The sequence below is a fragment of the Notolepis coatsorum genome (genome assembly GCF_963971535.1).
Source record: "Notolepis coatsorum genome assembly, chromosome: 4".
NCBI classification, from domain to species: Eukaryota; Metazoa; Chordata; class Actinopteri; order Aulopiformes; family Paralepididae; genus Notolepis; species Notolepis coatsorum.
Genome location: NC_140168.1, coordinates 73,637,575 through 73,650,873, shown reverse-complemented (window position 1 = coordinate 73,650,873; position 13,299 = coordinate 73,637,575). Strand labels below are relative to the sequence as shown.

At 44.8% G+C, this 13,299-nt stretch overlaps 1 protein-coding gene across 3 annotated transcripts in view; it reads right to left on the bottom strand.

Annotated features, from left to right (window-relative positions):
* Positions 1-13,299, bottom strand: part of arhgef2a (Rho guanine nucleotide exchange factor (GEF) 2a) — a 178,048-nt gene that overhangs the window by 30,593 nt on the left and 134,156 nt on the right. For all 3 annotated transcript variants that reach the window (XM_084312713.1, XM_084312714.1, XM_084312715.1), the window contains 2 exons: positions 12,994-13,244; positions 2,357-2,482 (listed from right to left, as the gene is read on the bottom strand). In XM_084312713.1, coding sequence (XP_084168839.1) covers positions 2,357-2,482; positions 12,994-13,244 — 377 coding nt within the window. The remainder of the gene's footprint in view (positions 1-2,356; positions 2,483-12,993; positions 13,245-13,299) is intronic.

Here is a 13,299-nt window from a genome sequence, read left to right as displayed (position 1 = left end):
CTCCATGGTAACTAACACTGTTGTCCTTGACGAATACCATGGTATAATCCACTTTATACAATGGCATGCAATTTTCTTGATTCCGATTGGCTGAAACACTTCTTTCAGACATTGTTATTTCTCATAACACACTCCACGTGATCCCAGAACCCGCCCACAACCAAATTAATTTCTTTCCGAATCACTCCGCCGTTCGTGTTTTTATGAATGAAACCAAGATGGCGGACAATAATCTTTATGAATGGATGTATTGATATCGTCATAACGACTCATTCAAAAACGATAAAGTCACATGGAATGTGTTAGTTGCTTACACAATGTTGGATTATGTAATTGGTTAATCATCATGACTCATTGTGAAACAAAATATAAATCGCGGGAAGTGTGTTGTTAGATGGCATTCGTTGTAGAACATCCCTCTCCTTCAAAAGGACACTGTCATTTTACTGTTAATACAATTTTCAATCAATCAATCAAATAACAACCACTAACTTCACTGTTAGATGGCATGCTTTGTAGCAACCTATGTATAGATGTAGCACTGTCTATCTGTATGTCATATATGTTATGATGCATTGAAAATGGGGGACCCTGATGTAAACTAGACGAAAGTCTTTCTCTGGTCTGCATCCCCTTAACACATTGGGCGCCATGCATTGTGCCCATCATTATGCCCTCTCTGCCACCGCTGTAAGCCTATGGAGATGTTTACCTTCTTTGCAGGGCTATAACCTTTTAAATATTATAGCTATATCTGCATTACTATGGCCCATTCAACATCGGGTATCTATCGTTCCGGATGTGGGAATGTTATATTTTTTCATTCATACATGTTGTGTTAATACCGTCGAGAATATAAGTATGTTTTTAAGCTTTTCTGCTGTAATTCCAAAAACGCTAGTTATAGGCCCTGAAGCATATGATAGATTATCGATTGGCGTTTCTTTCCTATACACGCTATATAAAAAAATTCAAATGTATATGATCGGTAGATATTATGCTTCATCATGCGTGAAGGAAAGGGGGGGGGGGGGTCGTTTATAATTCCTTGATCGTCAGTAACGGCTTTATTTAGTATGGGTTGATATATTGATCAGACTGATTGCAAACAAAGAAATGGACAATCAAGCTGAAAGTAACGTTAGTTTCCTCTTACCGTTCGCCGATGAGACTGGAGGAAAAATATCCCAATTATTTGACGTTGATCTGCTAGATCCATTTCCGGTGTGTATGACACAATAAATGCCGAAATCATATTGATTATTGCATTTCGAAAGCGATCCAAATGCACTCGAGTGTGTATATTGATCCACGCCACAATATATCTCTGGCGGAGGAATTTCCTCGATGCACCAATCGCCACTTCCGGTTTGGCGTGAGTGTAACTCGCCCGACCATCCACCAGGCGGCGGTATTGAGGCGTTGCAATATCAGAACACGGCCCGGCTGCGATCCGGAGGGAGGCTGGATGAATTATGAATGCCATGGCGAAATATTTTTATATTGATCCCAAACGCCGTTGTTGGCGTTCAACGCATGGCGGGCAATAACGATTTACACCGTTCTTGGCGCACAATGTGTTAACAATTGTGTGTATTGAGCTGTACTGTATTGTACCCATTCTGCAATCTGTTAATACAAATTTCAATCAATCAATCAATCAATCAATCAAATAACAACCGCTAACTTCACTGTTAGATGGCATGCTTTGTAGCAACCTGCCTCTGCAAAAGGACACTGTCGCACAAAGCGATTTCACTGGATGTCCCGGACACAATGGAAGTATGGATATATTCGTAACGAATAATTTTAAAAGATACCGTTAACTGGAATATGTTAGTTGTTTACACAATGTTGGATTATGTAATTGGTTTGTCATGACCCATTGTCAAAACAATAATACATTGGAGGATTTATATGAAGTTTGTTGTTAGATGGCATGCTTTGAAGCACCGCACCTGCTTCTAGACACGGAGGCAACTTTCTTTTTTCTTTTTGGACCTACTTTTTCTGCGGATGGTTTTGTGAATAAATCTCCATTATGCTTCAATTACTGTGTGTTTATTGTATAGCAATAAGGTTGGATGAATTTGGCCATTGTATAAAAGACATTACATCACTTGAAGTCGTGTGTTATACGAATTAGATCATGCCTAGGGGGGTCTAACTACCCTCGGCTGCGCCTCGGGCCTAACAACCACCCCTAGGCATGATCTAATTCGTATAACACACTCCTGCGCGTGATGTAATGCTTAATTAAACCATACCAATGGTAACATACAATGGTACTTTTACGTAACCCACCACCACCACCACCACCCCTTCCCCCCCATCTCTCGCTTTCTCTCTCTCTCACCCGAATGAAGTATTGGAACCTCTTGTCTCTTGCCAGCAGCTCCTTGTACAGTTTGACAGCCTTGGGGTGTCGGCTGCAGAACTCTGCATAGGTCTTCCTCATCTCATCAGCACAGTGGCCTGAGAACTGTCACACACACACACACACACACACACACACACACACACACACACACACACACACACACACACACACACACACACACAAACACACAAACACACACACACACACACACACACACACACACACACACACACACACACACACACACAGTGAGTGACTGTTTGCCTTCGTATGGTTTTAATTTAGAAAATATTCAACATATTGTGACAGATCTCCTCCCCCCTCCTTTGGATATGTGAAGGACGGGAGATATATCCATCACTTAGGTAGTTGATTAGTACTGATAGAGCACACCTGCAGAGATTTTTGTTTTTTACATTTCTATAACCTTTATTTACCCAGGCAAGCAAGTAAGAACAAATTCAGATTTTATTTATTGTCAAAAGTATGCATAATGTTGTGTTAATTCCACAACAAGAGATATGTAATGTTAATTTTTTTTTTTTTAACTTAAATTTTTTATTAACAGTTATTTAGACAGACAGCACTTACAAAAAATAAATAATAAAAAATGAAGAAACTAGCATCACAATAAAAACAAAAAGAAAAAACAGTGCACATAAATATTTACATGGGTATCACATGGTTAGTTGTCTGGTTCCCCTACTGTTGTTTTCTAGGTATTTGATATAAAGGTTGATTGTGTATCTCCCTTAAACAGGCATAAACAGGTAATTCCTACTCAAGGACGATAAATGCTGACTAAGGTTTGTATGTGTGATCTGGGTCCAGAGACCCTCCTTGAGCTTCTTTCTTCCCTTCTCCTTCGTCCTTTCTTTTTTTTTTCTCTTGTTTATTAACTTTCACTTTGCCTTTTGGTTCACCCATACACAAACCACCTCATCCCTGAATATTTAATATCACACCGTTAAACATACATAAATAATAAGGTATAAACGCATTCAGCACTTGTAATATCCCAAAAACAAAATAGAAAATATTAACTAAAGTACAGGTGTGTGACATGGGTTCATAGACCCTGCTTGAACATCTTTCCTCCTTTACCCTTCGCTCTCTTGTGTTGCATTTGGTTCTTCCTCTGTGATGTCGTTCTCGTTCCTTTTATAATCCTCCCACTTTCCCCATCTTTCCCCAAATTTCTCTTCCTGTAACCTCAGCATGTGTGTTATCCTTTCCATATCCTGTATTTCTTCCACTATTCCTACCCATTTTGCTATTGTCGGTGGGTCTTCCTTGTACCACAGTCTCGTTATTGCTTTTCTGGCCGCTATCAACATTATCTTTATTAAATATTTGTCCCCCCCTTGTATTCCCTCATGTGTCAGGTCTCCTAAGTAAAGCACCAGTCCTGTTTGTGGTAGCCCGTATCCTAATATTCTGATCATTGCTTCCCCTATCTCCTCCCAATAGCCCTTCAGCTTCTGACATCCCCAGAATATGTGCGTGTGATTTGCCCCCTCCTTCCCACACATCCTCCAGCATGCTTTTTGTGTTGGTGCATATTTTCCCTTCAGCTCTGGGGTTATAAAGAATCTGATTATGTTTTTCCATCCAAATTCTTTCCATATTCTCGATCCTGTTGTTGAATGTTGTACCTCACATATGTTCCCCCATTCCTTCCCTGTTATTCCTATCTCTAGTTCTCTCTCCCATTTCTCCCTTATATAATCGGTCGTGTGTCCCTTGCTGGTCATTATAGCCCGGTATATTGCTGATATTACTCTTCCTTGCCCCCCTTCGTATGCCCATACTATCATCTTTATTATTCCATTCTGTTCCTCGTCTTTGGCCCCCCTTATTTCTTTGTTGTAGTAGTCTCTAACCTGTAGATATCTGAAGTGGTCCCTGTTTTCTAGTCCAAATTTCTCCTTTAATTTTTGTAGTGTCTGCATTTCTCCCTTCTCTATCATTTTGCATATTGCTGTTGCCCCCCCCCTCTCCCACCTTCTGAATCCATGGTCTAACCTCCCTGGTTTGAATCTCTTGTCATGTGCTACCCATCTCAGGACCCCTGACTGCTTCTCCAATTTGTGTGTTTTTACTACTCTGTTCCATATGGTCAAGGTGCATTTGGTGATTGGATCTAATAGTCCCTCTTTTTCTTTAAATAGTTCCCTATCTCCCACCAGAGCTTGTACCTTGTATCCCTCCCCTTCTTTTTCAATGTCTTTCCATCTTGCCTCATATCTGTCGTTACACCAGCACGTCACTGCTCTCAGTTGTGCTGCATAGTAATAATCTTGTAGGCTGGGTACTGCCATCCCTCCCTCTTCCTTTGGTAGTTGTAGTGTTTTATATCTGACCCGTGGTCTTCTCCCCGCCCATATGAACCTCGATATCAGTCTGTCCCACTCCCTGAATTGATTCTGTGGTATTTGTATCGGTAGTGACTGGAATAGGTACAGTAACCTTGATAGTATGTTCATTTTAATAACCTCTATTCTTGAATTGAAGTCCAAGGGCATTACTGTCCATCTCTCTAGGTCTCTCTTTATGTTCTGATTTATCTGTGTATAATTCGCCTCAAACAGTTTCTCCACCCCTCTCGTGATGTTCACCCCTAAGTATTTAATCTTGTCCATGTCCCATCTTATCCCGTACTGTTCTCTCATTTCCGTCGTTGGAGAATAGTTCCATGCTAAGGTCTGTGTCTTTGTCACGTTTAGTTTGTATCCTGAGTAGTGGCCATATTCCTTCAGTAGATCCATCAGTGCCGGGAAGCTCTTTTCTGGTTGCCTCATGTATACTATCACGTCGTCTGCAAATAGGCCTAGTTTATATTCCGTTCCCTTTATCCTTACTCCCTTGATGTCCTCGGTCTGTCTGATCAGTTGTGCCAGTGGTTCTATGAAAACGGCGAAGAGCGTCGGTGAGAGACAACATCCCTGTCTGGTAGCCCTCTCTAATCTGATTCTATCCGTCAAGCTGCCATTCACCTTAACCCTCGCTGTCGGTTCTTGATATAGTGCCTTGATCATCTTCATCGCCCTCTCGTTCAGTCCGAACCTCATCAATGTTTTATATAAAAATGTCCAGCTCACACTGTCGAACGCTTTTTCTGCATCTAGGCTAATCAGTACCGCGCTACCCCCTTGTTTTTGTATCTCCTCTACTATGTGTAATGTCTTTCTCACGTTGTCCTGTGTCTGTCTCCCTTTAATAAATCCAGTTTGATCTTCATCTATAATGTCTGGCATAAACGTCTCAAATCTTTTTGATATTATCGATGTATACATCTTGTAATCTTATTTAATTCTTCATTCTGTTCTTTCCCTATCGATGGTAACTCTAGCTTCTCCAGATATGTTTCTATTTCCTCTTCTCCCGCTGCTTTTGGCTGTGTGTATAATTTCTCATAGTATTCTCTAAATGTCCTCTCTATTTCAGCTGGGTCCCTCAATATTTCATTAGTCTTTGTATCCCTTATTGTGTGTATCGTGTTCAACTTCTGTTGCGTTCTAATTCTCCTAGCCAACAGTCTGGTCGCTTTTGGTCCCCCTTCATAGTACGTTTGTTTCATGAACCTCGCTTTCTTTTCTATTTCCGTCAATAATTCCCTATTTATCCTGGCCTTTACTTCTTTGATTTCTCCGAGCGTTTCCTGTTCTTTTGATATCTGGTGTCTCCCCTCTAGCTTCTTCAGCTTCCCTATCAGATTGTGATATGTCTCCGTTCTGGCCTTCTTCAGCATTGCTGTTTTTTCCATCAATTTCCCCCTTATCACTACCTTCAGTGTGTCCCATAGAATGTTCGGGTCTACCGCCCCGTTGTCATTTTCTTCCTTATATCTGGCTATCTCCTCCTTGATCTGACTCACCACCCCTTTGTTATTTAATATTCCTACATTTAGTCTCCAAATCGTGTTCCTCCGTCTCCCTTCTAGATCTACTGTCAGATATATGGCACTGTGATCCGATATGTCCGCTACTCCTATACTGCTCTCCCGTGCCCTGTAACTGTCCCCCGTCGTCATCAAAAAGTAGTCTATTCTCGCATATGTCACGTGTGGGTGTGAGTAATGTGTGTATTCCCTGTCCATGGCGTGCATCTCCCTCCAAACGTCTGTAATTCCCATTTCCGTCATCTGAATATTCATATATCTACTGATGGGCGCCCGTCCTTTTCTATTACTCGTGGTGTCTAGGTCGTGATTCAGTACTACGTTAAAATCTCCCGTACATATCAATATCCCTTCTAGTTCCAACACTATCATGTCAAAAATAGTCTCATATAAATCCCTCTCACTCTCTGGGGGTGCATAAACATTTACTAACGTAACCATTTGGCCCTCCATTTTCCCCTTCACCAGAACAAACCTTCCCTCCTTGTCTCTTACTTCCTTGATCAATTCAAATTTGACTGTGTTTTTGATTAACGTGATTACTCCTCTCCTCGGGTTTTGTTCAAAGGAACTATAGTATGCATTTTCATATCCAAATCTCTTCAGTTTCTCATGACCCTGTGCTACCAAATGTGTCTCCTGCAGAAAAATCACTTCCATCTCACTTTTTTTACATTTCAACATCACTTTGCCCCTTTTTATCGCATTATTCATTCCATTAACGTTTAACGACATCATTTTTATACCTTTAACCCTTGTCATCTTTCTTCTTCTTTCGTCTGTCAGTCCCCCCCATGTCACACTCATTCCCCCCTCCGGTTGGAGCCTCCGCTCTCTTCACCGAATACATATAGTGCTTAACATAAATAAAAAACATAAACTTTACATAAAGTGCTCCCAAGGCGTTCGGGGGGTCCCTATGTCCCCCCCTGTCCCCTGCTGGTGGGTGAGGGGTAATTGCCCTCCTAACGAGGGGCCCCCTCCTGACGGCTTGGGGGTTTGAAACCCTTGCCCCCAATCGCTCGTCATATTTGTCCAGCTTTCTTACTGTTTTTTTTTTTGCTTTCGAGCTCCTGGTCAAAAGCGCTCTGTCCTTCCTTTTGATCAAAGACCCTCTTTTCTTGGTCCCTCTCAATGTGACTCATATGTTTCATTGTCCCTCCTTCCTCCCATATCCGTGTGCGGTGTCTCCCGTGTACCCCTTATTATTTTCTTTTCCTCTCCTCTATTTTCTATGTGATGTCCATTTATCCCCTTAATCCCTCCCAACTGTGTTACTCACAGCATGTGTCTATGTATCTGTTTCAGTATGTTCTGTGTCTCGCCTTTCAAACCTAGTTATATTTCCATTTATTTCCTCCATCAGCTTGTGTATTATGTGTCCATGTATACGTTACGTTCATTTCTATATCCTGCCTCTACCTGGGAATGTGTGCTTATGCATATGTTATTTCAGTTTCTATACTTTGTCTCTATTTGAATAGTTTTTTCAATCTCTTGTGCGTGTACTCATCCGTTCGCCTCCTCCCGCCTCCTCTCCGTCTGGCCTCCTCATCCGTCTCCGTCCTCGCTCCGTCACGTTTCACCTCCGCCTCCTCCTCTCTCCTCCCTCCTGTTTCGGTCTCCCACTCTGATCCACCTGCGGGCTCCTTCCAATCTCTGCTGCAGGCTCCGCGTCTGTTCCTCCCGCCTCCTTCCTTCTCCGTCCTCCGACATCCTCATCCCTCGCCGTCTCATCTCTCGCTCCGCTTCTCGTGCCGTCGCGTACATCGCCGCCCCTTCCTCCCAGTGAATCCTTAGCGAGGTCATGGGTGACTGGAATCTCATTCCGTTTTCTTTCAGGGTTTTCTTCAGTCCCGCGTAGGACCTGCGTGTTATCGCTACCGCTGTCGAGTAGTCGTGATCAAATGATAGTCTTTTCCCTTCGATTTCAATCTTCTTGGTCCACGCGGTTCTGAGTACCAATTCCTTAACCTCGAATCTCAGAAAGTTAATAATCACCGCCCTCGGAGGTCTGTCCGGTTGTGGTCTCGGAGCCAACGCCCTGTGGGCCCTCTGTATCTCCATTTTTTCCAGTCCCGTTTCCTTCATTTGTTCTTTGATAAGCTTTTCCACATATAGGGTCACCGATTCCCCTTCGACTCCTTCTTTCAGTCCCCATATTCTGATGTTATTTCTCCGTGACCTCCCCTCCATGTCCGACATCTTTGTCTCCATCTGTTCTTGTTTCTGAATCACACATGTTAATACCTCGTGTATCTCCGTGTTCCATTCCTCCGCGTGTGACGTCCTAGTCTGTAACTCGGTCACGTTTCTGTCCTGTTCCGCCATCTTCTCCTCCACCCTTTTGATTTCTGTATTCATTTCACCTCTGAAGTCCTCCTGTTCCTTCTTCAATTCCTCCCGTAGCTTCCCAATATCATTCCTTATCGTGTCCGTGTTCAGTTTTATCGCCGCTGTTATGTTCTCCAGTATCCCGGCCTGCATGATCACGGCCCATCCTGGCATTCCCGTGACTGCCTCAGTGGTACCTCCCCCTTCTTTCGCCTGGCTTTTCTCGGCTTCGCTTCGGGGATTCTGTTTCTTCAAATTCTCTCCTTCTCGTATGTTCTCCATTTCTATTTCCTTCACAATCGTTGTCTCTTCCTTACTTCTCGTGAGCATTTTCCTTTTTAATTACTTTTCGGGTCTTTTTTTATCCGTTTTTTCACTCATTTGACCAGGAGCTCTATCGCGCGTGTGTTACCCGTCTGCTCTCATACCGGAAGTCGATATGTAATGTTAATTACCTGAAATTATTCCGTTTTTTGGTGGGGGAAACCCTGCATATATCGGTATCGGTTGATATCGGTATCGGAAATTAAGAGTTGGACATTATCGGTATATCGATATCGGTAAAAAAGCCAATATCGAGCATCCCTAGTTGACACACACCTCATGTGCACACACAATCGTCCCACACACTACATTAACACTGAGATAGAGAGGAGTGAGTTGAGCGGAGTAGGAGTTGGAGTTGTGGTGTAGAGAGAGCGAGATTTAGTATTCAGAGTTGTGACGGTGAGAGGTAGAATCTCCCTTGTGTACTGACCCTGGACCGGACGACTACCCTGGACCGAACAATCCCTTTTTCTGTACGAGAGCCTGTTTTGTGTTTTTGACCCACGGACTGCCTATGACCATTCTCTTGCTTATCAAACTGGATTTTTGCCTTAATTCAAGAAATATTCGTATTGATTGATATTGCTCTTGTGTGGACCTTTTGAATTTGTTTGTATTTGAACCATGACGAGTCTGGTCCTCACCGGATTTGTCACAATATAATGGAGCCTCGCCTTTGGCCTGAAACACAGTACAGTATGCCTTTAATTCAGATTGTATTGTATTCCTGTTAGCATATTTGTATGTGTGTGTTTCCACGTGTGTGTGTGCTGTCCTTAGTTATCAATAAGCCTTTAAACCAACAAACAATGATGACTTCAACATTCCATTGGGTAACAAAGTGAATTGTTCTTATTATATATATGTCAGCATCGTAAGCTCACATGGAAGGATCTTTGGGAGATGGAAGGAAGCCAAATCAGCTTCATCATCAGAGCCACCTATGATGTTCTTCCCACGCCCAAGAACCTAAACCAGTGGTTTGGAGAAGATCCTTCTTGTGCGCTTTGCCAAACCCCCGCAACACTGAGGCACATCCTCACCGGCTGCAAAATCAGTTTGTCACAAGGGCGACACAACCAGGTCCTAAGACAACTGGCGATCACCCTGGAAGGAAGGAGAACTACCAATAATGCCCTCCCTCCCCCAATGCCTAGACACTCAAACACCACCTCCTTTGTAAGAGCAGGACAGCTACCAGCAAACCCATCTGCAAGAGTAGAAGCAACCCTCCTAGACACTGCCCGGGACTGGAGAATGCAGGTTGACTTAGACCAGAAACTAATCTTTCCGCCTGAGATAATTACAACTAACCTCAGGCCAGACCTGGTCTTGTGATCAACCTCCCAGAAGTCTGTATTCATTATAGAACTAACTGTACCATGGGAGGCTGCAGTTGGTGAAGCATATGAACGTAAACGACTGAGGTACTCCGACATAGTAGCCGAGGCAGAACAACACGGCTGGCGTGCCCAGGTGCTTCCGGTTGAGGTTGGGTGTAGAGGATTTGTTGCCATTTCCACAACCAAGCTTCTTAACACATTCCCTGCCACGCTTCTATCCATCAATGTAGGCTCACTGCCACCACTCTAAGCCTATGGAGATGTTCACCTTCTTTGCAGGGCTATAACTTTTTAAATTGTATTGCTAAATTGACATTACTATGGCCCATTCAACATCGATTATCTATCGTTCAGGATGTAGGAACGTTATACTTTTTCATTCATAGATTCTTCCAAAAATACCTTCTAGAATATAAGTATGTTTTTATCGTTTTCTGCAGTAATTCATAGAATGTGAGTTATAGGCATAAACGCATATATAGATTATCAAAAATTAAACTGTACATGATCGTATACGTTATTATTCATCATGCACGGATGAAAGGGGGGGAGGGGTCGTTTATAATTCCGTGATCGTCAGTAAATGCTTTATGTAGTATGGGTGATATATTGATCTGATCGGTTTGCAGTGAAAAGAATAAACAATCAAGCTGAAAGTAACGTTACTGTCCTCTTACCGTTCGCCGATGAGACTGGAGGAAAAAGATCCCACTTATTTGACGTCGATCTACTAGATCAATTTCCGGTTTGTATGGCGCAATAAACGCCCAAATCATATCGATTATTGAGTTATGGCAGCGATCCAAATGCACGCCAGTGTTTGTCTGTAGTCCCGCAACGATATGTGACTGCCGGACGGATTTCCCAGATGCACCGATGGCCACTTCCGGTTGTAACTCGTCCGATCATCCACCAGGCGGCGGTATTGAGGCGTTGCACTATTGTACTATATCACCAGAGGCTGGGTGGCGGAATTATGAATGCCATGGCGAAAACATTTAATATGATCTCAATATCGCTGTACAGCGTGGTTTGGCAGAATTCGCATGGCCGGCAAACACGCTGTACAACGGGATTGGCGGTGGATGTGTTAAGGGGATGGGAGTGCGAGGACAGGCGTTCCGACAAGCTGTCAAAACACTGTCATAGGCTGCCGAACGAAGCAGCAGATGGCTATGTATTAAGAGAAAGGACCCCAACTGGGCTGCAAAATGACCATCGAGGGGTAAAAGCAGAGGGGGGCACACCTGGGACGCCAGGTGTTGCCGTTGAGCCCTTCGGAGGTGTCGTGGGCCTGTCAACGAAACACCAATGAAGGAGGGTGCCCACCTGAAGACCCCAGTGAAGCTTTTACCACTACCCCATTCAATACAAAGTGCTGATTATCTAAGGGATTGTACTATCTAGTCCTATAAACTCAACAACAACAGAGGAGGGACAGACAGACAGACGGGGAGAGAGAAGAGACAGACAGACAGACAGGCAGGCAGACAGACAGACAGACAGACAGAGGAGAGACAGACAGACAGACAGACAGACAGACAGACAGACAGACAGACAGACAGACAGACAGACAGACAGACAGGCAGGCAGACAGACAGACAGAGGAGAGACAGACAGACAGACAGATGGGGAGATAGGAGAGACAGACAGACAGACAGACAGACAGACAGACGGGGGGGACACACGAGAGACAGACAGACGGGGAGAGAGGAGAGACAGACAGACAGAGAGACAGGGAGAAGACAGGGAGAGAGAGGAGAGACAGACAGACAGACAGACAGACAGACAGACAGACAGACAGACGGGGGGGGGGGGACACGAGAGACAGACCGACGGGGAGAGAGGAGAGACAGACAGACGACAGACAGGGAGAAGACAGGGAGAGTGAAGAGAGACAGACAGACGGGTAGAGAGGAGAGACAGACAGACAGACAGACAGACAGACAGACAGACAGACAGACAGACAGACAGACAGACAGGGAGAAAACAGGGAGAGTGAGGAGAGACAGACAGATGGGGAGAGAGGAGAGACAGACAGACGGGTAGAGAGGAGAGACAGACAGACAGACAGACAGGGAGAAAACAGGGAGAGTGAGGAGAGACAGACAGACGGGGAGAGAGGAGAGACAGACAGACGGGTAGAGAGGAGAGACAGACAGACAGACAGACAGACAGACAGACAGACAGACAGACAGACAGACAGACAGACAGACAGACAGACAGACAGACAGGGAGAAAACAGGGAGAGTGAGGAGAGACAGACAGACGGGGAGAGAGGAGAGACAGACAGACAGACAGACAGACAGACAGACAGACAGGGAGAAAACAGGGAGAGTGAGGAGAGACAGACAGACGGGGAGAGAGGAGAGACAGACAGACGGGTAGAGAGGAGAGACAGACAGACAGACAGACAGACAGACAGACAGACAGACAGGGAGAAGACAGGGAGAGAGAGGAGAGACAGACAGACGGGGAGAGAGGAGAGACAGACAGACAGACAGACAGACAGACAGACAGACAGGGAGACAGGGAGAGAGAGGAGAGACAGACAGACGGGGAGAGAGGAGAGACAGACAGACAGACACACAGAAGAGTCAGACAGACAGGGAGAGAGCGTCGCCAGGAGAGATCCCACAGGAATATTCCAGGTTTTCACACAGTGTGTTTGTGCAGGAAGCCGCGGTGTCGTTGGAACCTGAGGTCACCTGCTCCAGCAGCACGTCTCCCAGCTGGTGGATGGTGAAGTTGTAGGCGGAGCCGGGCCCCATGCTGTGGTTGCGTCGGAGTAGGAGCTGCGCCAGGAAGCGCGAGTGCAGCGCCGTCAGCCGGTCCAGGCAGGGGAAGATGGCGTGCACCACGCCGGGCTCCAGCTGCACCTCCTCCAGCATGCCCTGCCGGAACACGCCGTCCATGATCCGTAGCGTGCGCACGTGGTGCAGCTCTGTCTGGATGAGCTCTGTGGGGGGGGGGGTGGTACGAGGGTTAAAGGTGTTTATTGAACAACTTGGTGG